Source organism: Copadichromis virginalis, linkage group LG8 (genome assembly GCF_057382275.1).
Source record: "Copadichromis virginalis isolate Kocher_CV1m ecotype Utaka linkage group LG8, C_Virginalis_male_GT1.1, whole genome shotgun sequence".
Lineage (NCBI taxonomy): Eukaryota > Metazoa > Chordata > Actinopteri > Cichliformes > Cichlidae > Copadichromis > Copadichromis virginalis.
In genome coordinates, this window is record NC_140625.1 from 10,374,756 (window position 1) to 10,399,594 (window position 24,839).

A 24,839-nucleotide genomic window follows, 5' to 3' on the forward strand; every position below is an offset into this window, starting at 1 on the left:
AGTCAAGCTGGTGTGGCTCTTGCTGATAATGGCCTGAGTACACTGTACTTTGACCGTGTCACAGCAGGTTGTTTTATGTTTCTCTCAGCGAGGATCAGACTTGATTGTCTTTGCTTTTACACCGGCTGCTAAAGTTTGTCGCTTTGGATTTTCTTCCACGTCTGGATAAACTCTTTGGATAAGTTATCATGTCAACACCTGTACAGGTGGAGCCCATCATGGAGAAGAGGTACGGAGGAGTTGGCCGCTGCAAGTGCTCATTTTGGTTCGCAGTGGCCCACGACATACTCGGTGTCTTGATTATAATGATTGGGGTGTTTGGAGGACTGGTTATCCACGATCTGTTTGTCTACGGCGGGGCCATTATCCTCTTCCTCAGCCTGATCTGGTGGGTGTTCTGGTACACGGGGAACATCGACGTGCCGCCGGAGGAGCTGGAGGACGACGTGGGCTTGACGAAGCAGAAGAACCGTGGACTGAGCCGGGCGGTGAGGCGCTTGTCTGATCGCCTCGCCAGCGGGATCAGGAACTCCTTCAGAAAGAGCGGCAGGCTGGTTAGACAGGGCCCCCCGGCCGACAACGGAGTTGTAAACGCCGGTGCAGATGTGTCGCTCTCTACAATCTACGACGGCACCCTGGCTTCTACTTCAAACGAATTTGTGAGAGAGACACTGTCAGTGTGAGCTGCTCCACGGCAGAACACAGAGACACGGACTGCGATCATTATATTTGCCTTTTGTTGAAAAGGATTTTGTGTTTGCTCTACCAACATGCACAACTAATGATTAGGTAACAATGAAGTGCTGCCCTGACAAGAGCCACATGATTGTACCTTGCTGATAAGATGCAAACTTTGCACACTATAACAGTGTTTTTACATGACACCGATTAAGAGACAACAGCCTCCTCACTTATCACTATTTCTGATATTATTCGCGTCACAGATTTTGACTGTAAATAGAAAATGAAAAGGTATATTGATAAATGTGTTACGGACAGCCTTTTATTGTAAAAGAACGGCAGTAGAAGTGTGCTAAACACGATCAGAGGAATGATGTGTGGTTTTTATGGTTTTTGTAACAAGTTAAATTTATAACATTTACTCAAATTAATATTTTATGTTAAAAAAGCTTCAATGTCGTCACCCAAAATAAACACATTGTAGTTTTGATGACACAGGAAAGTTCCATGCTTGTTTATGCGTCATGAAAGTGATAAGTCAAGCTAAGTTTAGATCATTCAGCTATTTGCTACCAGCTGTCTGGTTTCAGGTCCCCCTGTGTGCTTATATGTGTTGCAACAATCAATGGCCCTACATGGTAAATAAAATCTATCACAGATTGGCTTCAAACTAAGAACTTAGACCTTTTATAGAGGCACAGACAATAAATCAATAAACCATGTGACGGGATGACCCTAAGAAAGCGATTCAGCCCAGAGTGTGGTTCAACTGAAGCCTTGCAGTTATGAAGGTACACAAATTCTTTAACATTGTGCAGGTCTGACCTTCTGTCAAAGAAGGTTTTGTTACAAATATAAGACGACTTATTATGACTTTCCACATTTTTTTTCGTATGTTACAGTTACAGTAGTACAGACGTGGACAAAATTGTTGGTACCCTTCGGTCAATGAAAGAAAAACTCACAATGGTCACAGAAATAACTTTAATCTGACAAAAGTAATAATAAATAAAAATTCTATAAATCTTAACCAGTGAAAGTCAGACATTGCTTTTTCAACCATGCTTCAACTGAATTATTTAAAAAAAAATAAATGCATGAAACAGGCCTGGACAAAAATGATGTTACCCACAACTTTTATATATTTTGTTGCACAACCTTTTGAGCCAATCACTGCAACCAAACGAATCCTGTAACTGTCAGTGAGACTTCTGCAACTCTCAGCAGGTATTTTGGCCCACTCCTCATGAGCAAACTGCTCCAGTTGTTTAGGTTTGAAGGGCACCTTTTCCAGACTGCATGTTTCAGCTCCTTCCAAAGATGCGCAACAGGATTGAGGTCAGGGATCATAGAAGGCCACTTTAAAATAGTCCAATGTTTTCCTCTTAGCCATTCTTGGGTGTTTTTAGCTGCTTGTTTTGGGTCATTGTCCTGTTGTAAGACCCATGACCTGCAACTGAGACCAAGCTTTCTGACACTGGCCAGCAAATTTCTCTCTAGAATCCTTTGATAATCTTGAGATTTCATTGTACCCCGCACAGATTCAAGACACCCTGTGCTGCAAAGCAGCCCCAGAACATAACCGAGCCTCCTCCATGTTTCACATTTGGGACAGTGTTCTTTTCTTGATATGCTTCATTTTTCCGTCAGTGAATATAGAGCTGATGTGCCTTGGCAAAAAGTTCAATTTTTGTCTCATCTGTCCACAGGACATTCTCCCAGAAGCTCTGTGGCTTGTCAACTGTAGTTTGGCATATTCCAGTCTGGCTTTTTTATGATTTGTTTTCAACAATGGTGTCCTCCTCGGTCGTCTCCCATGTAGCCTACTTTGGCTCAAACAACAACAGATGGTGTGAACTAACACTGATGTTCGTTGAGCATGAAGTTCAGCTTTGATCTCTTTAGAAGTCTTTCTGGGCTCTTTTGTTACCATTCGGATTATCCGTCTCTTTGATCTGTCATCAATTTTCCTCCTGCAGATCTTAAATTTCTGAATGACATGTGCAACTGTAGTCACAGGAACATCTAGCTGCTTGGATGATTTATGATTTTCTTTCTAATCACCTGAGACAACTCTTTCCTTTGCTTCCTCTGGTCCATGTTAAGTGTGGTACACACCATGTCACCAAACAACACAGTGACTATCTGGAGTCCTATATATAGGCCCACTGACTGATTACAAGATTTTAGACACCTGTGATGCTGATTACTGGACACATTATTTTCATTCTTTTCTAGGGGTACCATCATTTGTGTCCAGGCCTGTTTCATGCATTTATTTTTTTAAATAATTCAGTTGACGCATGGTTGAAAAGCAATGTCTGACTTTTACTGGTTAAGATTTATAGAATTTTTATTTATTATTACTTTAGTCAGATTAAAGTTATTTCTGTGACCATTGTGAGTTTTTCTTTCATTTACCGAAGGGTACCAACAATTTTGTAAACGTCTGCAGATGCTTACATTAAACATACCCAAAGTTTGAAAAAGGTTGCTGAGCATACGGACAAGTTATCACTATGAGCAAAAGAAAAGGTGCTCTGAATGCTCGATATCAGGTGTGTTTCTTTCTTTTCTTTCTACTACTGGCTAAAAACATCTTTAATATGGTCATTTGAGTAATGGCTGTGAGGACAAACCTGCTGTTTAGAACTTTTTTTTATTTGGACGAGCCAATCAGAAGAAAGAAGACTTAAAGGGAGGGAGCTAAAACAGCTTCTTTTAGAGGATGGTGTGAAGAGCTGCACTAAGGCTCAGTATAAGACAAAGAAGATGTTTTTTTCTTTTAACTGTGAAAAAAAAATACTGAGTTGGACATGAGCGTAGGTTTCCAGTAACTTTTTACATTGCCAATATCTTATTTTGTAAGCGATTCTACTTGAGTTTTGTTAGCTCGAAGATCTACTTCAGACATGACTGAAGATTTACCTCTTCTTGGATAAAAAACAAAGCCCAGAGTAAATGACTGGGCTGGAGAGCTGTTAAATGCCACCAACACCTCCTCCTTTATCCAAAAAACCTACAGCGATCACCTCCCAGTGTTTCGACTCCCAGTTATCTTTTGGTCCAGGACCAGCTGTGAGCTCATAAACTCTGTTCAAAGTATGAATTTCAGGGTGCTAAACTCTGAACCACCCATGTTAAATCAAATAATAATAATAATACTGATATCATGTTAATCATACACAAGTAGTAATACCATAAATTAGTATGTTGGTGCTCGTTTTGCCATGTTATTGTCCCAGACTCTCTGTCCACCTGCCTAAACACATACCCTGATTTGCTATAAAACATATAATAGGCACAGTCAAAGATAAATGCAGTTATGGAGTCTTCTGAGTCATAGAACCATGAAAGTCTATCATTGTGAACCTTTGTTGCAGGCTGAATGTCAAACATGCAAGAGTAGTTTTTTTATGACAGCTGAAGTTGATCATTACATCAGGTCCTTCAGACTTTTTAGCCGTGCATACATAAAATCTGTAAATTCTTTCACATGACTCGTGTTCACAAGACTGCATACAGCATTTGCTCCACCTGACACTGCATGGCCTGCAATAAGTGGCTATGTGGAATTTTCATCTCTCCCCAGTGCTGTCCTCAGGTAAGTCTCATATTCAATCATCAGTTTTGCTTGATACTTTTTAGATGCCAGTTTACATAGCAGTTTAACTGTTTATTCATTCTACAAACACCTGGGTATTTACAGTATGTGCTTAGTTGATGTCAGCTGATACAAATGCAGCAGTTTAAACTAGAAACAAGGTTACCGTTAACCTTGCAAAGTAGAGCACCACAGGATGTGGTGATCGAATGTACTTTATTAAAGTGCATTATTAATGTACTCTTACTTTATTCAAGTATTTCTATGTTTTCGTGTTTTCTCCTACTGCTGTTAGTACACTCAAAAAAATCTGTTGTTGGATGAACACAATTTAATCATGGCACCCTTTTTGCACACAATTTAACCAAGTACAATAAACCATTTTCTTTTGCTTATACCCCACTGCATTACGGGTATAGATATTGTTCTTTGGACTCCATACCACTTATTTTAAAGCTTTAGTTGGTTATTCTTGTCGTAAGAGATCTATTTTACAGTCATGTGAAAAAGAAAGTTTTATGTGCGCCCAATGATTCGATAACTTGTAGAACCAGTTTTATCAGCGATTACATGAAGCAACTGTTTTCTGTATTGCTTTATGAGGCTGTCACACTGGAGGAGTTTTCATTAATGCACGGCACTCTTAAGGTGGCACCACAGCATTTCAGGGGTGCTGAGGTCTGGACTGAAATAACTGGGTCATTGGAGCACATTCATTATTTAGTTTTCCAGCCGTTCTGTTGTAGATTTGCTGCTGTGTTTGAGATCATTGCTTTCTTGCACGAACTGATTTTGGCTGAGCTTTAGCTTGAAAACTACCCTCTGAAAACTTTTCCTTTTTCATGTGACCTTATGATCCTGCGGTGGACTAGTTTCTGCAGGCACCTTGTTGGCCAACAGCACCTGAAGCAGCCATTGTTAACACGGACCCCACCCAAACCTGAACTTGCTTCTGCTGCATGTTAACATCCTGTTAAAAGGGAGTTTTTCCTTCCCACTGTCGCCAGGTGCTTGCTCATAGGGGATACATATGACTGTTGGGATTTTCTCTGTATTATTATGGGGTCTTTACCCTACAACCATTGTTGTGATTTGGGGCTATATAATTAAAACTGAATTGAATTAGGGACATCTCTGGGGGAAAACCAGCTTGTGCACCCTTGTGGCAGGGCTGGTGTAAAACGTTTTCTACACTTTTGATTTCAGATTAAATATTTAATGCTTTTTACTTCTGTTTCAAACGCTAGAGTTATATTACAAAAGACTACAACTCCCACTTCCGCTTAGCCGTCATATGACGACTGTGTGTTTTGTCATGTGACCCTGGCGCTGCTATGTCAGTCCTCCGTTTCCCTTTTTCGCAGTGTCGCAGGCAGCAAACCGAAAACAGTCCGTTTCTGTCCGAAACGGCCCAACACACCTTAGAGCCGTCCTGTAGCTGGTTAGAAAACACACTCCGGTTCGTGCTTGTCGCACTTTACCCGTGTATTTGGCTGTGTGCAACTCCTACATGTCAGAGTGGTAGACTCACAGCTCTGCAGCTTACCGGCAGGCCTCGCTGTTCACCGACTAAGCATCAGTCCTCACGCCGCCCTTGGGTGGGTCCGGCTCGGCCAAAGAGACAGCATGGTCCCGGTGCATCGCTAGCCTCTTGTGATTAAAGGCGACATCAAGGGATGAATGGTATCAGTGGGGAAGTGTTTAGCTTGGATGCTACTGGAGTCTGTTTATAAGGATGAACGGTAAGATTTGCTGTTTCACTGCTTTCTGTTTCTTACCCATAAAATCACAACATGTCAAATCACGCCTGCAGGAGATTGCTCAGAAACTTGGCGAGACTTTCTAAGTTTCATTTGGGGGCCTTTTAGTTGGTTTCCATAATGTCTGATATTGTTCGACACATGGCTTTCCCCCCTTTTTGCTAGCTTTGTTGAAACGATAGATCGAGGTCAAGAATGCTCCAGGAAAACGAAGCAGTTCCGCACAATGTAAGTGGGGTTTCTCAGGAATGAAAGTGTTAAAACGGTCTTATTTTTGCAAATGTTTCCAGTGTGTAAACAACTGGAAACCCCATAATGCTTAGGCCAACTGTGACTGGAAGCTGGAAAGCACCTAATAGTTTTTATATGAGGGAAGTATGCTTGAAGTCTCTGGAAAGCCTTGAAGCTTACGGTAAGAGGTGTGTGTTTAACAAGCTCCTGGCCTAAATTCACAGGTAAACAAGCTGGTGGATGAAAGTAACTTAAGTCCCTTTGCAAACTCACAGGTGCTCCAGAGGAAACACATGACCGGGGAGCTGCTCCAGTGGGTTGGCAGCTCTTCGATGACTTAAAACCTTTGAGACAAGGAGCATCATCATTGCCATTGTGAATATGCTGTCTGGGCTGCAGGGTTAATGATTACTAATGTTGATTCGTCTGCTATTTTTTTCTGGATAATTCACTCAGCCCATAAAATGTTAATATAAAACATTGTTCCACAGTGCTTCTAGAGGTTAAAGAATCCTCACAGTACCCTGTAATATTAACGTCCATAGGCGCTTCCTGTCGCAGTTGGAGCTCAGCAGTCCTTAAACGCAGAACTTCGCAGTCAGTTTTGATTATTTATGTTGATTCCGAGCAGCCATTACTTGCCACACAACTTCATTTCCTTCTTCATTGTCATGAATAATGAATGGAGTAACGATAAATGATGGGAAATTTAATCTGTGGCAACGTCATTTTCCTCATTCCTCTTGTTTTTGTTTGTGTTACCCTCCGCAGGCACCCAGCAGACTGATACAAAGAGGCAGAACCTCCTGGAGAGGCTGCTGGATGCTGTGAAGCAGGTGAGCTACCGGTTATCTGGACGTTCTTTATGCTGGAGACGAGAAATTATCATCAGTGCTGCAGTCCACATAGACTGAGCGAGGTTTAATAATTTTAAGCCTCTGCTTTTATGGTCAGGAAATCAGCTCACATTAAATGTGTGACTAGTTGTGAGTGATCTTTTCTTTGGAACAGGCTTTTTTTAAATTCCCGGTCAACATTTTTGTGGTGACTGAATTTGTTACAGTTCCTTCTATCTCCCTTTCTATAAACACAATGGAGGAAGTAAAACCGAGTTCTGTTGACGGCCTCTGTAACCCAATATTCTGTAGAACAAAGTTAAAAACATGGGTAGAGTCCTACCTAAAAGAACACAATGACCATGAATACAAACCCCATTCCAAAAAAGCTGCGGTTGTTTGTAAAATATGAATAAAGACAGAGTCAAACCTAGGATGCTTAATTGAAAGTAGTTGAAAAACATGAAAAAATATATACCGTAATTCCCGGACTACAGAGCACACCTGATAAAAAGCTGCATGCTCTAATTTTAGAAAGAAAATCAATTTTGTACTTGTACAGGCCGCACCCGATTTTAAGCTGTATGCGTTTCACTTGTAATATGAGATATTTACACAGAAATATTACACGTGAGGCTTTTTAATGTTTAATTTAATCCGTAAGGTAACATAAACGTTATGCTAACATACAAAAATACATACTGCAAATGCTTTTTTTCCTCGAACAGCGCTACCTTTAAGTATACATACGTATCAGTAACACACAAATTACGTTGCTTATGGTTTTTTTACGGAACAGTGCACAAACAACATTACAATATCTCTTAACAACCGGTAAAAATATATACCGAATATATACTACTTGTCAATTTTATTGGTCTACTGTTACCAGGCAAAATGTTTTTGGCTGCATGAAAAAAAAAATGCATTAGCTGCACGTCAGTATAAGCCGCAGTGTTCACAGTGTGGGGAAAAAGTAGTGGCTTATGACCCGAAAACTACGGTACACGTTAGGGCTGTGCGATATGACCAAAATCTCATATCCCGATATAGGAATTTTATCGTCCTGATAACGATATAAATCACAAAAATGTAACATTTTCTGTAAATTCTGTGAATCTCGGGCAGCTCGTCTTGCGGGAAGTGTTTCCAGCTGCGCGTCATGTAGCTGGAGTCGAGTGTTTTAACAGATGCATGAAACGATACATTTTTAGACATAAGTTGTAAAGGCCGCTGTTTTCTTTGTGAGTATTTATTACACGGCGTGCTGCAGGGAAAAGCCTGTTCTAACGTTTGAGTCTAAGGTTTATTTTTTAGCACCTGGCGGCTCTTTTTTAATTCTCATCCGTAAATAAGCTGCTCTTTCACGTGATTCCGTTTATTTTGAAAAGTCTCAACAGGATCTTGAGCTTTATTGTGAAAGGTTTATGTGGAACATAAACAAGCGGACACCGATGTTACCATCCTTGTTGCTAACGACAACGCATAAAAACAGGCGCTTGTCCGTCTGTAGTGTGGTTATATTAAATATAAGAGAAAGAGAGAACTTTAAGAAGTTAATATAGCCACTACAGTGACCATCAAAACGATGAAAAAATATTGCCGTAAACAGTTTATTTTGCAACACCAGGAAACAAACGATAGCGCAAAATGAAACGATAGATGTTTTTATATCATCATCCGATATATATCGTTATATCGAACAGCCCTAGTACACGTTTTGTATTAAATGCCAGGAATCAGTTTCAAAAAGCTGGCACAGGACCAATAAAAGACTGAAAAACTCTCACAAATGTGCTCTATTTTTGTTCTGTTTTTACTCTAGTGTGACTAAAATGATCGGTGTCTTTCATAAGTGAAGATGTAGGAAGCTTCTCCACCCTGTTCATAGTTATTCCTTATTTTATTTGGTGCCACATATGGTGCCGTCCGGGCGAGGTCTTTGCCAGAGAAGGCCGTACCAGATCACGTCCTCCCTGTCTCATAACAGCAGGGCTGCACAGTGTGGTTGCATTTAAAACATGTCCGTTTAGCAGCTGAAGTCCCACATTAAGCAAATATATGGAAATGAAATATACTGTTTCACTGTCTACACAGCAGCTGCTGCTCTCAATTCCGAAATGGGTGCGGAGTGTTTTTCGATTTTTATCTATACCTTACAGAGTGTTTCAACTCATTTTGACACGGGATACTTTTTAACGTCCAAGGAGAAAAAAACCCCTTAACTCTTATTCTACTGGATCGGGTTTGGCTTGATGCTTTGAGGGAAGATGAAACTGCATGTACGGTATCGGAGCTGGGCTGGACTCTGACACTGTGTCAAATGTAAATATCAAAACTGAGACCAGTGCTGCCAGTCAGACAAGCTTCCTTCTCAGGTTTGCAGCACCAGCCAAGCCCCTACAGTTAATTCTTGAAGGTCAGATCAGAAACACAGTTTGACCTTTAAATCATTTTCTGTAATTCCTTTATTTTGTCTGTAACCTTGTAACCACAGGCCAGGAGATGTAGCACAGATACCCTCTGTAGTGTCCGTAGAGGACTAAAGGAGGACCCGATCTGCAATTTAAGGCTTTGAAAAGTGCTGTTAGACTTTTTTAACTTAGCAGACATACATGAAGAAAAAAAAAGCAATTTCCTCATATCTTCCCAGTGCCAAATCCGCTTTGGAGGAAGAAAGGAGATCGCCACAGACTCAGACAGCAGGTAAGAGGAGCTGCCTGTTACCCAGAAATTCTTTTGCTTTATCACGATGGTTATTTATCATTCTAAAAGGTGCTTTGTTTTACGTGTGGAGCTCCAGGTCATAGATGATGTAGTGCTTTAGGCTCCAGTATGTGCTCGCGCTACCTCCAGCTTTTTCAGTGCAGCGATCTGGCTGTACGCCCAGCTTTGAGGGTTACTTTCTAAACAGCAAAATCATTTTTTTAGATGGAAAATAATTGTTGTTTTTTGTTGTTGTTGTTTTCGGTCTGAGAGCTTTAGCAGACTTTCCATCATATCCGAGCAGTGAGAATGTTCTCCTTTGTGATGTTAATGGTGGCTATGTAAGAAAAATGATGTACCAACTTTGTTTCATTAGAGCTTCACGCTGAGAGAGAATACTATTGATTCATGTTCTGTGCTGCTCAGATCTCATTTTCAGCTCTGAGTACTGGTTTTTAAGATTCAATATTATGTCCGCCTTGTAGATGAAGAGCATTTATAAAAGACTGGTTAGTGGCACTAATGCACCTGTTTTTAAAACTGCGTGCTAGTAGTAGGATGAATGACCTGTCTCCTCTCTAGGTCAGAGGATGCTGTAGCCACGACTTCCAAAAGGAATTTGTTTTTACTGTATGGTCCACAGTATAGTTTTCCACCTCTCCTCAGTTCATCTTAAAGTTGGCGACCAGTACCGTGATGCATGGTATACCCAGCAGAAAAGGACCCCCCTCCCCGTCATCACATCATAATAGTAGAGCTGGAAAAAGTGTGTGGCAGTGACCAGCTGGTTGCAGCACAAACGGCGCTTTAAATGTAAAACTGTGATGTTACCGTGCCCCTGCTCGGCAGATGGCCTCCACAATCCAGCGAGAGGGCCTCTGCTTACAGAGAACTTTGCCTCTGGCAGAACTAACAAAACAGAAAAACACATAGTCGGAGTACATTCAGTATAGGTGCGTAGCGCAAACATGGGACACAAGGGAATGTCGCTTTCTCTCATTCTCGGACACTAAAGCTCAGAAAGTTCAGGAGCTAAAAGGGCGGAGAGTTGAAGCTGCAGAGATAACCTCAGGTAAAGCTGCCACATTAGGGTCTTGGAGAGCTCAGTAGAAAAGGGATACACAAACAGAGCCTGGAGGTCATCCAGAGAAGGCGTGTGAGAGCTACTGCAGTCTTGTATGAGAGAAATCTTATATCTATAGTAGATTTATGAGATTCAAATGTGAGGCCAAATCCCATAAAGTGAAGCTGGGTTTAACCTCAGGCCTTTCAGACTATCTGCATTAGGAGAATCATTTGATATGTGATGCACTCAGTTAATTGAACATTAACATTAACATGGATTAGTTGTAGTTTCATCTGAATGTACAGCCAAAGCAACATTTCCAGTGCAGCATAAAAAGCACAGCAGGGTGAACTGGGCTGTTCTGACTATTAGGCGACACCCCCACCCGCTTGTCTTCATGTTATCCTAACCTGTCTTTGTCTCTGCAGGGTGATTTGTCTGTGCGCACAGTTTGAAGCGGTGCTGCAGCACGGTCTGAGGAAGAGCAGAGGTCTGGCCCTCACAGCTGCCGCTCTCAAACAGGCCGCAGGCTTCAGCAGCAAGACTGAAACAGGTACGCCAGGTTCCCGTACGGCTGTGAAATTGTGGGTTTAGAGTTGAAAAGTGGAGCAGAAACTTCACTTTAGCCCTCTGTGACCTTGGATAAGCAGATTTGCGGAAGGTATCCTTAAAAACTACAACCACACAGCTTATTCTGTGGAATATTAAGACAGTGTTGCTATTGAGGACAAATGCGTGACTTCTGTCATGTATATCTATTACCATATGCAATGCTTTTCTGTATTTCACAGGCAGTTAGAAGACAGGATTGTGCCTGAACCTGAGGATTTAGAGCTTACTAATGAAGCTAGGGCCTCTGACAATGCTAGAAATACAATAATAGCCAGAGTTTCAATTTTCTCTGAGGTCACATGGTGATTGTATGCAAACCAGCAGCATAACGCTCATCCCTATTAATTACCACACCTCAGAAAACACAACATTAAAACAGACCTAGTTTGAGTTCTGAGGAGAGAACAAAGGATGGAGACGGTCGGGATGGAGCTGTGTGAGTGGTGCGTGAAGGGTCCCCTCTTCTGTTAATGAGAGGGGGGATGTGCTGAGAGAGTCTTTTGCAGCTTCTTTTCTGCCCTTTTGAACTCTTACTTAACTCCAGAGCAGTTGTTTTTCACAATGGAGGTGGAGCTTATTCTTCCTCTTTCCTTTTGTCCCGCTCGCTAGAGTTGACTTTCTGGTTCTACGTGAAGGAGCACCTGAACCGCCACGAGCTCCAGCGGTTTTACTCCCTGCGCCAGATCTCCTCAGAGCTCGGCCGAGGTCGTGCCTGGCTGCGCTGCGCCCTCAATGAGCACTCGCTGGAGCGCTACCTGCACACGTTGCTGGCTGACCGCCCCCGTCTCGGGTTAGTGACAAGCCCCCTCGTCAGTTATGCTCCGCACACATTTTCTCAGCTAGGTGGGATTTTTTCTTTCTTTTTCGCTTGTTTATAGATCTTTTGTGTTTTCTAGATCTTACTATGAAGACTGGGCTTTTGTGCTTGATGAAGAGAGAGCTAGTATGCTTCCCACCATGGCTGCAGGTGAGCTTGTGTTTTGGCATTAAATTATTGGTGGTAAACACACTAAACAGCTTGCTGACACAGCAGGAGAGTATAGGGTTCAAACTTTAATACAGACTTTCAGCACTGTGCAAAAGTCTCGAGTCACCCAGGAAGTTCTTGTAATCGGATTTTTGATCAGCCATACGTCATCATTTCACAAGCATCTGATTGGTAACAGCTTCATTTTTCAGCATGAACATGATTTCAAACACACCTCCAGTACATATAAAGCATACCCGGATAGAAAAACGCATAACAGGACACTATCAGCCATGGATTGGCCTCCCCAGAGCCCGGGCCTAAACATCTCTTGACAGAGAACAGAACAAAAGGCAGCCAACATCCAAAGAAGAGCTTTGAATGTCCTTTAAGAAGCCTGGAGAACTATTCCAGAAGACCAATAAGCTGTACTGTTCTGCTCAGTATTAGTTTGCTCCATTTAACAATAAAGGTGATCATACCAAGTTTTCATTTTCATGCTCATGATAATTGTAAAAATTATTTTTTCAAGCAAAATATAAAGAAATGAGGAGTGGTGCAAGACTTTTGCACAGTGCTTTATGAGTTGGTTATAAGTTAAGCTTAAGTAACATAAGTGGAAGCAACTCAAACTGTTAAAGCTGGATGTAGCCACTCTGACATCAGACAGTAGCCTCTTTACTGCCACCTGAATATTAGCATTTTGGCTAAAGCTATTTAGTTGCAGACAGAAGGCTCTAGGTAGCTTGAATGCATCCACAGACTGTATGCCTGCATAGCCCAAACACATCTGCATACATTTCACCACAGCTTAAAACAAAGCACCAACTTGTTGGATGGCCTGTTGGTGTAATTAGCCACACAGCAGGGCATATTATGTCTGATAAACAAGGTTAAAAAGGTCAGCTCAGCGACTCAGATAATGCCTAACAGGCAGCCAGGGAGCTACGGATGTCCATGTCAGCTCCCATCCGGCATTCAGATTGTTGGAGACTCATAAAATAAAACTCCACTCTAGGACGTGCAGTTTGCTGCATTTCCACACTGGTTTCGTTTTTCAGCTTCTTCTGTGGCCCCTCTCATACAACTAAGCCCGAGGTTTAAAATTCCCTTTTAAAATATGGTCCTTTTGCTGGGCTATATTTGTTGCCCCATTATTAGAATTTACACACTGGAAGATTTAAATTCAGCCAACTTATGGCTGCATTTTTAGTCTTTAAATGTTGTGTTCTCGTGTGTTACTAACCACACTCAGTCTCTCTGAAATGACTTCACACAAACGGAGCCGCTGTAAAACACAGGAAACTGACTGACTTTGCACTTTACTTGTTAAGCATGAGTGGGTTTTTGCTGACAGTTTAAGCTCCGACCCCATTTATGTTAATGGGCGCACTGGTGCTGTTGAACTATTGATGAGCACAACTCGGATGAAAACAAACCATAAAATTATTTAGAATGTAAACCACTGATCTTGTGCCAGAGCATTTCTCCTCTCTTCTTCTTCTTCTTCTTCTTCTTCTTCTTTTTTACATCTCGGGCAGATTTGGTGTGTGCACCCAGAAATACTTAGCAAGCACAAAGAAAGTTCAAAAGCTTCATGTGTTCTAGTGGAACTAAAGTACATTTCACTTCCTTCTCTCTCCATCTGCTGTGCTCAGGTTTGAACTCCATTCTGTTTGCCATCAACATTGACAACAGCGACCTGAACGGCGCCGTAACACGTGGAGGGTCCTCAGTGTCGCACCTCCTCAAGGAGTCCACGCAGGGCATCGGCAGCCTGTGGAAAGAGTCCACTCAGGGGGTTAGCAGCCTGCTGCGAGAGATCGGCACAGCCACAGCTGTGGTGCCTGGCTTCACCCCTAAAGTGGATGGGGCCTCCGACCCACTCCCTGTGGTGCCACGCAGCACCTCTGCTGGTAGGGCAACAGCAGTGTTTGACTTGCTCTTATATGCAAGAAACTGGTGATTTTTTTTTTTAGTTTTGCACTTGATTGATCCAAACACTTTCTGTTTATTTGCTTTGTTTTAGTATTGCAGTATATGTGTTTTTGTAAGTGTCACAAAACCAGCAAAAAGCAACATATGGCTCAGTTTGTGCTTCCATAATGGATGCTTAAACAAGGATGCAGCTCGAGGCATCTGCAGCAGAGAAGAATCCCACCGTGAAGTCTGACCTCATTTAGAAGTCTGCCCCAGTCTGTCCCGTCGGGGGGAAACTCACACCATTTTCTCTCCATATGTTCTCCTCAACGGGACTAAAGCGCCTTTAGACTTTTAACTGTGCGCTGCTGAAACTTTCTGCTGAAATGAATGTAAATGAAATTCTAAGCTGCTGCGCCGGCTCCTCTGAGTGGGAAAGCCTATTCAGATTATTCACCGCTAGAAGACTTGCTAATGCACAGCCAGCCTCTTTGGCTCTGAGAGGAAGGAGACAGACTTTCTTTTATCGTCATTCATCTGTTCCTCACAAAAGCCTTCAAAATGACGATAATTGCTTAACAGTCATCATGAGTCTAGCATATCAGCTACTTTCCAAACGAGGAGGAAAAACCAAAGCCAGTGTTGGTCTCAAGTATGAAGACACGGCGCCAGGAAATTCATCACTTTTGTCAGCAGAGGCAGAATCGGCAGATAATACACATAATTGTTTTTTTTTTCCTCATTATGCACAGTTGAGGATGGATAGAAGTGCACATGTTCTGTAATTTGCAAACAGGACTGCTCCCAATTCTGTTGCCAGTCCTCTCCCTCTCTCCTCTCAGTCCAATTTTTGAGTTTTGCATTGCACAAATACCAGTTAAAAGCACTTAAACTAAACTGTAAACAGTTCTTTCACCTTACACTTAAATCATGAATGCAAAATCTGCAAAAGCAGCTGGTAATCGCAGTGTGCTACGTTGATAAAATAGACTGTATATAAAAGATAGATGCGCTCTGGTTGCAAAGAGATTATATAGAGGTCTACGAGAAAACAAGCCGACTTCTCGTTCAGTCTATGACATCGGTAAACATTTTTCGTCTCGGTCAAGTGTTTCAACCATTATTGAATAGGTGATGACCTTAAATTTTTCATGCAGTCTTCGACCTCTGGCCAAAATACTCAGTTTGAGGCATCAAATGGGACTTCACTGATCAGTGAGCGGCATCACAGTAGCTACAGCTTGTAATCCATAGATATTTTAGTGCTGATTTTTTAGCTTTTACTGCTTTCTCTATAGAAGATGAATAAAATGACTGTTATGTGTCCTGTGTCTCAGTTATTACACATGATAAAAATGTCAGTATGCAGGTTATCTAAGTCTAAGTTAGCGTTTTAATCTTTTAAGCATTACAGCTGTTTGTAAGATGAAAGTATAAACCTTAAAAATATATAAGTTTTTGTTCACTCCTTTGTAAAAAGAAATATATTTTTCCACCCAGACTCAGGGCTGAGGAAGGAGCGGCGGAAGAAAAAGAAGATCACCAACATCATTTCCTTTGATGATGATCTGGATGGAGGAGCTGAGGATGAGGAGGACGGGGAAGACGACTCCCAGAAGATTGGCGGGATGAGGAAAAGTCACACCGCTCCTGCTCAGAGCAGTGTGGAGGAAGGGATTGACCCTTTGGAGCCGGTCTTCTCGGAGTCGCTTGCCCAGAATGGCATGTCTGAGCCGGGCATAGTCAACTGGGTGGGGTCCCCGCATCCCTGCCGCACACCTCCCATAACGGCGCCTCCGCTGCCTGACACCAAGAGTGTAGACAACGAGGAGGAAGAGGAGGAGATATATAAGCCTAGAGCACAAACCCAAGAGGAAGAGAGGATACCGAGTGATCAGTAAGTGAAAAGAACCGAAGTAGACTAGTAGTAGTTGTACTTTAGACTCTGGTGCTCACAGCAGAAAAAATATATTTGAGAAATTCAGCAAAAAGCAGCATGTGAGCAGTTTGAATGCAGGAGATTTCTTCTTTCTGCGTGCAGCTCGCTAACATTACATTTGAGCTGAAGGACTGTTGACTGTCACACTGTCATGAGCATAAGCCTTTCGTCACAGCTAGATGCATCGCTGCTCCTGCACGGTGATCCGGCTGCGGGTTGTTTAGTTTTGGTAGAAAATAAAAATAGTTCGGGTCATGATCATGACTTCTGGAAAGAGAGATCGGTGCCCTTTTTCTGTAATTGTTTTCTACAAAACTTGCCATCTACAGACCAGAAGAAAATTACTTCAGTTAGATTGCATTTTTATACTTTTAGCACTCAATTTTAAATGTATGTATAAAATGTATGCATGTATAATACCACAAAAAGATATAGAATTTATTTATACCAAAGGTTTTCAAACTGTGAGCCGCGCCTTCCCAGGGTGGCGGAGACGTACATGAACAGCAGAAAGTTCTAATTTGTAGTTTTCAAATAGATACACATTCCCCAGACACTTTATTAGGCACACCTTGCTGGTCCTGAGCTGGATCCCTTTTTCAACTTGAACTGTCTTCAATCTTCATGGCAGAGATTCAGCAAGGTGCTGGAAACATTCCTCAGAGATTTTGGTCCATATTGACTTGACAACATCACACTGTCGGCTGCACATGTGGAGTACACTGAGCTCACTGTCATGTTCAGCTAATGGGTTTGAGATGATTTGAGGTGGTGCGTTATCCTGCTTGAGTTGAGCATCAGAAGATGGTGCACTGTGGTCGAACAGAGATGGACATGGTCAGAAACAATACTCGGGTAGAGAGTTATTAAATTAAATTATACCACCACCATCATCACTCTGAACCCTTGATACCCCATGGTTTTATGTCAAATTCTGACTCGCACATGCAAACATTGAGCAGTTAATCGAGACTCAACAGACCAGGCAACTTTTCCAGTCTCATATTGTCCAGTTTTGGCAAGCCTGTGTTAATTGTAGCCTCAGTTTCCTGTTTTTAACTGACAGTAGTGGCAGCTGGTGCAGTTATTGCTGCTTTTGTAGTCCATCTGTAGGCTGGACAGAGTGGTTACTGTTGTAGAGAAATGCCACTGGATGATTATTTCCTCTTTTTTGGACCGTTCTCTTTAGATTCTAGAGGTGGTTGTGTGGGAAAGTCCCAGCAGATCAGCAGTCTCTGAGTTAGTCAAACCATCATTTGGCACCAACAACCCTGCCACATTCAAAGTCACTTAAATTATCTTCTGCCCCAGAAAAAGCTTGGTTTAATTTCAACCTCTCATTTTGGCCATGTCTGTATGCTTACATGCACTTGGTTTATGCTGTGTGATTGGCTGATTATCATTATTATGCTGTGTTAACAGGTGTGTCTGTTACAGGTGTGTCAGACTTTGAACACACCACAATAAACTGACCTGTAGGTCAATTTATTCACTGATTCCTCAAGCAGCAAACTGACCAAGAGTGAAATTGTGCTGTTTTAGGGTGGTGGTGGGCAGCCTGTCCAGCGTGTCCACGTGGAGCCCTCTACAAGTCATGGCTGGACACAGCAGCGCAGACATCCTCATTCCTGTGAACCCTGCCGATCCTCAGTCAGGTACTGCAGCAGCGGTTAGTGGCTCACGTCACAGTGGAAATGCACAATTCACACAAATAGCCAAAGATTGATTGTAGTTCTGTGGGAACTCATGAAATTTCTTGTCCCAAAATGATATCACGAGGATCAATCAGGAGTACACAATTTCATGCAATCTAGGCAAACATAACATTCACACATCAGTGCCTCTGGCAGTCTTTGATGGGGGACCTGAAAGGCCATAAAGGGAAATGGTCCTTATTTCTCTTGCAGTAGGCATGCTGTGTTTTTACTGCTGATCAGAGCGGCTTTCCGTGAAGGATTTATTTCATCGAATGAAACGCAGGGACTTTCTCTTTTGGCTTCCAGCTTTACTTTCACTTTGTTTCAGTGAGCTCCGTGGAAGACACGGCCGCATTTCCTGTTCAGTGTGAGTCGGCAGGATCAGTGGGAAACTGCGAGAGCAGCAGCAGATCTCAGCTCACGTTCAAGTAAGCTGTCGTTTCAGGCAGAAGTGCTGTGAAACATTCTTCACTTCCAGGCCTCCTCAATGTGACGTTGTGCTGCAGCTTAATGTGCAAAATAAAATAAGAAGCAATTCCAAGATGTGATTCCTCTTTCGAATTCTTTCAGTATGGAGTCCAGTCCAACAACGCAGCCTGCTCCGCTCTCCAGCGCGCTGTCAACATCTGCTTTGCCCGAGTCCATGACAGTGGGTGAGTGTGCTTTCTTTATCCGTCTGTCTGTCTCTTACTATTTCTCGCCTCCCCTCTCTTCTTAATGTTCCCAAAACTGTTCAGTGATATGAATCATTGCGGCGTTTGACGCATGGTATTCACGACAGCTGAGCAGCATATTTTATTCAGTCACTCTGACAAGAAAGGTTCAAACATGCCCACGAACAAGATGGATTTGATCTCTTTTGGTGCGGAGCTGTGGGTTGGTTGCCAAACAAAAACATGTTGTTAGTCGCGCATTTATTCGTGACCCTCAATTAGTTTCTTGGGAGTACGAGTAAAAAACGCCTTAAGAGGAACAGAAGAGTTAATTACAAATTGCTAAGAAGCACCTGCTGGATACACAACAAAATACTCATTTAGCTAGCAAAACTTCAGATAAAGAAAAATGTTTTCAATTAATATTTTTATTTTCTTGCATGCATGATTGTAGAATTTGTAAAATTGTGCACTGATGCATGCAAGAAAAACAACATGCATGAGACTCTCTTCAGCCCAAAAGGTGATATGTGCATTACACACACACACACACACACTTTGTCTAACCTCAAAACATACATTTAAACTTGCTTTTATCAGCAAAATGTGTGTGTGAGAAATTTGAGTTTGCGCAGCTGAATAACGAGTGGCCCAAAACGCCACAAACCTCTCCTAAATTGAATGAAACATACAAACGCCTTACATTAGATTTGACTGCAGGAAACTCACTTGTCAAATTATCTGTTCCTCAAGAGGCTTTACCCAGAAGATGATCAGATTTCAAGCTGTAGGCCCAGAAGTTTGTGACCGTAATGAATCCTTTGAAAGTCCTGACATGTCTTTCTTGGGAAATTTCTCCACAGCTGTGGAACCCGGAGCAAATGAAATTGAACTTCCTGATTAGTGTTTTCAAACCTTGTTGTCATTTTTCTTGGCGGATAAACTGATCTAATTGCAGTGAGTTAAGCCCTTCGTCCAGAGACTGTTCATTGTGTTTTCATTATGTCAAATCATCCACCAGGTGGCGCTGTTGTTCCAGTGTTCTGACATGTTACTGTATGTACTCTATGGACTCGCTGTTTGCTTGGGAGCATGGCAAAAATCAGATTGTGAGAATGCCTGTAGTTCACATCAAATTTCTGATCTGTAAGAAAACAAAAAACAAAAACACAGAAAACTAAAATGAAATCACATGATGGACATTTTGGTGTGTGCGACCAGCTCACTGAACACACAGACTTTTTTCCCTCTTGCCTGGAGTCTGCTTGGTGTTCTGCTCAGTGCCCCGGAGCTAATCAGAGCTTAGACCCTTAGACGCCCAGACGGATGCTGTTTGAGATTTTGGGATTTAGTGTGTGTGTGAGAGAGAGAGAAAGACGGAGAAAGCCAGAGGAGGGAAGGTGAGGGGGAACTGCTCTTAAGCACCGGGACTGAGTGGTCGTCTAGTCTATTAGTCCTCAGTAAGAGGAGGCCAGAGGGTCAAAGAGAGAGAAGGGGAGAGAGCTGCTGATCTGAAATTTCTCTCATAGAGGCAAAGAGCAGAGAGGATGGTTTTCATGGTTACACAAGGCCTTTAAAAGATGTAGAATAGCAGATTTCAATAGCTTCTTCTTCCTTCAAAGACAAATCCTGCCTGAAACTCTAACGTCACATTTAGGTATCAGACCTTAAAGAGCAAAAGAGCTTCTCTCCAGACTGAGTCACATCACACAAGGAGGAAACCAGTGGACAGAGGCAGAGATACCGTTTTTGACTTGATTCAGTTTTTATATTTTCAGTAAAAGATCAGAGCTTCTTCTCAGCTGAAAAACTCCTATTCACTTTGCTCTCCCTGGCTCTGTTGCTTTTGCACCTAAGCCAAAACAACAGTTCCCCCTGAGATTTGTGCAGAATCGTCTGAAAGGAGAAGGAAAAATACGCAGAACATGTCTGATTAAACCTTGATTTTATAGCGTTTCACTCTGGGTTTTGCCTTTAGGTAAAATCCACTTTGTATTGATCTAAACTGCAGGTTAAACTTTCCATAGAGACGTGCCACCATTTCATACGTGGAATTGAGTGGACTTGTCAACAAGAGTAACGGTGAGCCTGTGAAAACACCAGAGTGATGCATGCAAAATACTAAATTACTCGAACTGATTAGGTTTAGATTGTGTTATACATTTGTACTATGTTATTAGAGCACACTGAAGGGCAGTAAAAACACCCCATGATGTTGTTTGCCTGTTTAGTGAGTACATTTTTGATAAATTCAGAAGGTGCTGGATTTATTTAAAGGCGTGCTGGAGAACCTGAAGGAAAAACTGTGTTAGGAGAAAAAAGAAGGATGAGGGGTGCAGTGTGAGCTCGGCCTCAGTGATTTCCTTCTGGGTCTGACAGCTCATGAGGCCAAGCATCCACTGATTGGAGAGTATGGAGTTTGTAATTCACAAGACTCCCTTATTACAAGGCGTAGCTCTCGCCTAATGCATCTGTTATTGGAACGATTGAGCCGGGGCGTGCACGTGCTGGCGGAAGTGCACGCTGTCTTGTTTTCCTGGAAAGATGGCTCTTCCACGCAGAGCCTGAGCACAGAGGTGCGTGCGTCTGTCTTGCTGCACACAGACTTGTGCTGTAATTTGTTCACGTCCTCTTGTGCGGACAGAGGGGCGTCTGGCTCTACTGAAGTCCCTAATGGCTCGTCCGTGGCAGCCGCTGTGAACGCGTGGTTGGACTAAAGGTCACGTTTATTTCTGGCCTGCTGATGTGGAGAATGGAGCTGTGGAGATAATCGAGTTTTTCCCCTTTCTCCTCACTGTTGTGCTTGTCATCGCTTTTCTTCTTCGCCTTTCCTTTTTCCTCGTCCTCCTCCAAACAGGCACTTATCCCGGGGTTAGATGAGAGACCTGCTCATGTCTGTGGCTATATCGACACCCTACATTAGCCATGAAAACAAAGCTAAGGTCTTTGCATGTGTGTAATTCAGGACATGCAAAATGCAGGATGGATTAGCTCTGTGTCTCACGGTTAATATTTATGGAAGTCCTGGTAACAGCCTAGTTAGGCACTTTGAAACCTCAACGCTCACCTCCGAGCGTAACTATGGAGATGAGTCACCGTGCAACTGCGCAGCTTGGCCCAAATCTGTCCTCAACATCAGGATGGAGATTAACATCACCCGGCAGCAGACTGCTGGCAGACTTTGGCTGCGACTGATACAGTTCCACTGACTGACGCTTTAAGCTGGAAGAAAAAGACCCGGAGACCTTTAAACTGAAGTTGCTGCCACACATATGACACAAATGTCACCGTTATATTTATTAGGGATTAATCTGTCGGTTATTTTTTCTGTGAATTGATTTTCCGGTCTATGAAATGTCAGAAATTGGAAGAAAAAAAACTGTTTTCCTCAGAGCTATTTGATTTGTCTTTTTTGATGTAACTCCATAGACATATATAATTCATAAGGTCAAGAATTTTTTACTGCTTCAGCTTGCTCTCTTTTTTTGTTTTAGCCAAACTTTAGAGCGACAGTATCCAAAATTTCGAGTGGTCCTGCCCAGTTTCAGATATTTTGCTGTGCACTCAAACTCTGATTTTCAGTGATTCGTTTCAATCTTTTCTTGAGTTGTTCCCGAGTTTTAGTCGCACAGTTTTGCTCCTGGCACTTGACAGCCACCATTCTGTTATTATTGCCTTCCTGCCACTATGAAGATATAAACAATCTAAATTTGATCCCATGGATTTGTGTTAATACACTGCTCGAAAACAAATACATAAATAATGGAACACTTAAATCACACATCTTGATGAACTAAATATTGAAGCTTAAAATCTTTACTGATTTTAACAGTCAGTCAAAGCGAAACCACCAACAGTGTGAGGGCTGGATGAAGTCATCAGGTGATCCTGTGGCTAAGTAGACCGTATGCCTGTACGCACTCATCATAACATCTGGGCACACTCCTGTGGATGTTGTCCCGGGGGATGCCCTCCCAGACATGGATCCGAGCATCAGTGAGCTCTTGGACAGACTGTGGTGCTATGTTGTGGCTTTGGATGCATGACACATAATATCCCAGAGGTTCCTAGTTGGATGCATTGTGGGGTATGTTAGGTCCAGTCAGTGGCATCGATGGCCGAGCACTTTCCTACACCAGGGAACCCGAGGCCTGCTGCATTTTCAGGTCTGAGGATTTCTCGGTAACAGCAGTCAGGCTACTGTTGGCTAATAAAGGTCTGTATTACTGATCAACACAGTCGGAGAGAAGTTCAGAAGGTAGAAAACCTAGTATAACCTTGGTACTGTAATCCCTTATTCCCTCGTGAGAATCGAGTACAAAAGAGGGAATGCCTGCTCAGTAAAATAAAAGCAAATTATGTTCAGATGATTGTAATTATTAGATATTTGTGAGGTAATTGTGTTTTTGTTTACTAGCACGGCAGAGCAGAGTTTACATGAACCCAAATCTAAACCTGGATTCACTCTTAGATTTTCTTGGCTTTGTTTCTTTCGTCAAAGTTTTTAGTAGCTACCACAAAAGTATGTTTTATTGTGGCAATAAAAGTGCTGCTCTCTGTGAGTCCGATGGATCTCATTCTGTATAACTCCTGTCAGCTGAATAAAAATAAAAAGTTAAACCTGATTTTATCAAAGCAGTTCATCTTTGTGACAGAACAAAAATCTCACATTAATACAGCAAGTGCGGCGTGTGGGATGCTGTTATTTCTACATTTGAAAGCTGTATGATATGAGTTTATGCATATTACTGTGTGTAGTCTTTGTGTGTCTGTGATGCATTGGAAGCAGTTTCTATGCAGAAATCTCACCGCAGTGTCTCTTCTGCAGTGGAGCTGCGTCAGGCCATTGTAGCCATGATGAACAGGAAGGACGAACTGGAAGAACAAAACACGTACGTTGGGATTCACTCCTCTTACCTGCTGCTTGCAAACTTTCAAATGCTCCATCACACACACGTACTTAGGCTGGAAGAACTTCTCTTATTAGCCTCCAGAGACTGTGACTTGCAGCGATTTAATAGATGCTAAAAAAGAAGTTAAGCATGCTGAAAGTCAAAGGTCAATAGTCCTATTGATAAGCTCAAAAATACAATACATATTTATTTCTCTTATAGATTTGAAAGCAAAAAGGTTGACTGAAGTACTTTACAAGTTAGTTAAAGAAAACAAGATGAAACAACTGATCAATAAATTAAAAACGATACAGTGAAATAAAACATAAAAACCAAAAATACAATAAAATAGACTAAACTGCTTTAATGGGAACCATGGCTGTACTATGAGAATTTGGAGTTGTTTAAGTTGCACTGCCTGGTTAAATAGTTGGTTGCCATTTAAAAATAAAAAGTAAGTAAAAGGATCTCACATTTTCTAATATAAAAAATGGACAGGGAGCCTTTATAGACCTGATGAAACTGGAGTGATGCAAAATCTGTTAAACGAGCAGCATTTTGACTGCCTGCGAGCAACAAACAGATACAAGCTATTGCAGTAGTCCAATCTAGAGCTGATGAAAGCATAAATATGGATTTTTAAGGCCTTTTGGAGGAAGATGGGATTTTGCTTTGGGAATCTGACGCAGGTGATAAAAGCTGTGTTAACCCGTCTCTAACATCTCGTAGACAGGAAAATAAATCTGGATGGTGTCAGCGTAACAATGGAAGTGAATTTTGTACTTCCTGAAGATCGATCCCAAAGGCAGCATATATAATGAAAACTGAGTAGGACCCAACATGGACCCCTGAGGTACGCCACAACAAATCTAAAATAACTAAAAGAGCAGAAAAACCCGAGTCAGCAGTTAAGAAAAGACCATTAAAATACAAATACCACAAGTGTCTAAAAAGGTCTGATGATTAAAGTCGATTTTAAGAAGTTTTCTTTTTGAAAAAAAAGCTGCACAACAGCGCATATGAAAGCAGGTGATACACAACCCGATGACAAAGAAGGATTTACTAGCCTGAATATTATGAAGGGTTTCCTTAAGAAGATGAGAGGCGAGGATCTCTCTATATAATTAAAGTGAATCTCCTGCCAAGCAGAGGTTAGAATTTCATACTAAATGATTTAAATTTAGGGTATTAAATTAACGACACAGGCACAGATTAAGTGCTGATTAAATATTTTATATCAGAGCTAAATGTAAATCAGTCTGTCAGTTAGTGCTG

The 24,839-nt window shown here is 42.0% G+C and overlaps 2 protein-coding genes across 2 annotated transcripts in view; both read left to right on the forward strand.

Moving 5' to 3' along the window:
• The first annotated feature begins 59 nt into the window (after positions 1-59).
• On the forward strand, positions 60-1,174 carry LOC146702724 (transmembrane protein 238-like). Its single transcript, XM_085467202.1, has one exon. The coding sequence runs from the start codon at positions 189-191 to the stop codon at positions 681-683; it is 495 nt and encodes a 164-aa protein (XP_085323328.1). The 5' UTR covers positions 60-188; the 3' UTR covers positions 684-1,174.
• Positions 1,175-5,626: 4,452 nt separating this feature from the next.
• snx29 (sorting nexin 29) overlaps positions 5,627-24,839 on the forward strand; it is a 143,548-nt gene continuing 124,335 nt past the window's right edge. The window contains exons 1-12 of the mRNA XM_085465703.1: positions 5,627-6,027; positions 7,048-7,112; positions 9,766-9,818; positions 11,313-11,437; positions 12,106-12,286; positions 12,393-12,463; positions 14,122-14,379; positions 15,884-16,280; positions 17,865-17,977; positions 18,348-18,447; positions 18,590-18,672; positions 23,501-23,564. Coding sequence (XP_085321829.1) covers positions 6,021-6,027; positions 7,048-7,112; positions 9,766-9,818; positions 11,313-11,437; positions 12,106-12,286; positions 12,393-12,463; positions 14,122-14,379; positions 15,884-16,280; positions 17,865-17,977; positions 18,348-18,447; positions 18,590-18,672; positions 23,501-23,564 — 1,517 coding nt within the window. The 5' untranslated portion in view covers positions 5,627-6,020. The remainder of the gene's footprint in view (positions 6,028-7,047; positions 7,113-9,765; positions 9,819-11,312; positions 11,438-12,105; positions 12,287-12,392; positions 12,464-14,121; positions 14,380-15,883; positions 16,281-17,864; positions 17,978-18,347; positions 18,448-18,589; positions 18,673-23,500; positions 23,565-24,839) is intronic.

What these genes read in the sequence shown, in the direction of transcription:
- LOC146702724 (XM_085467202.1), top strand. Translation starts at nt 189, where the DNA reads ATGTCAACACCTGTACAGGTGGAGCCCATCATGGAGAAGAGGTACGGA.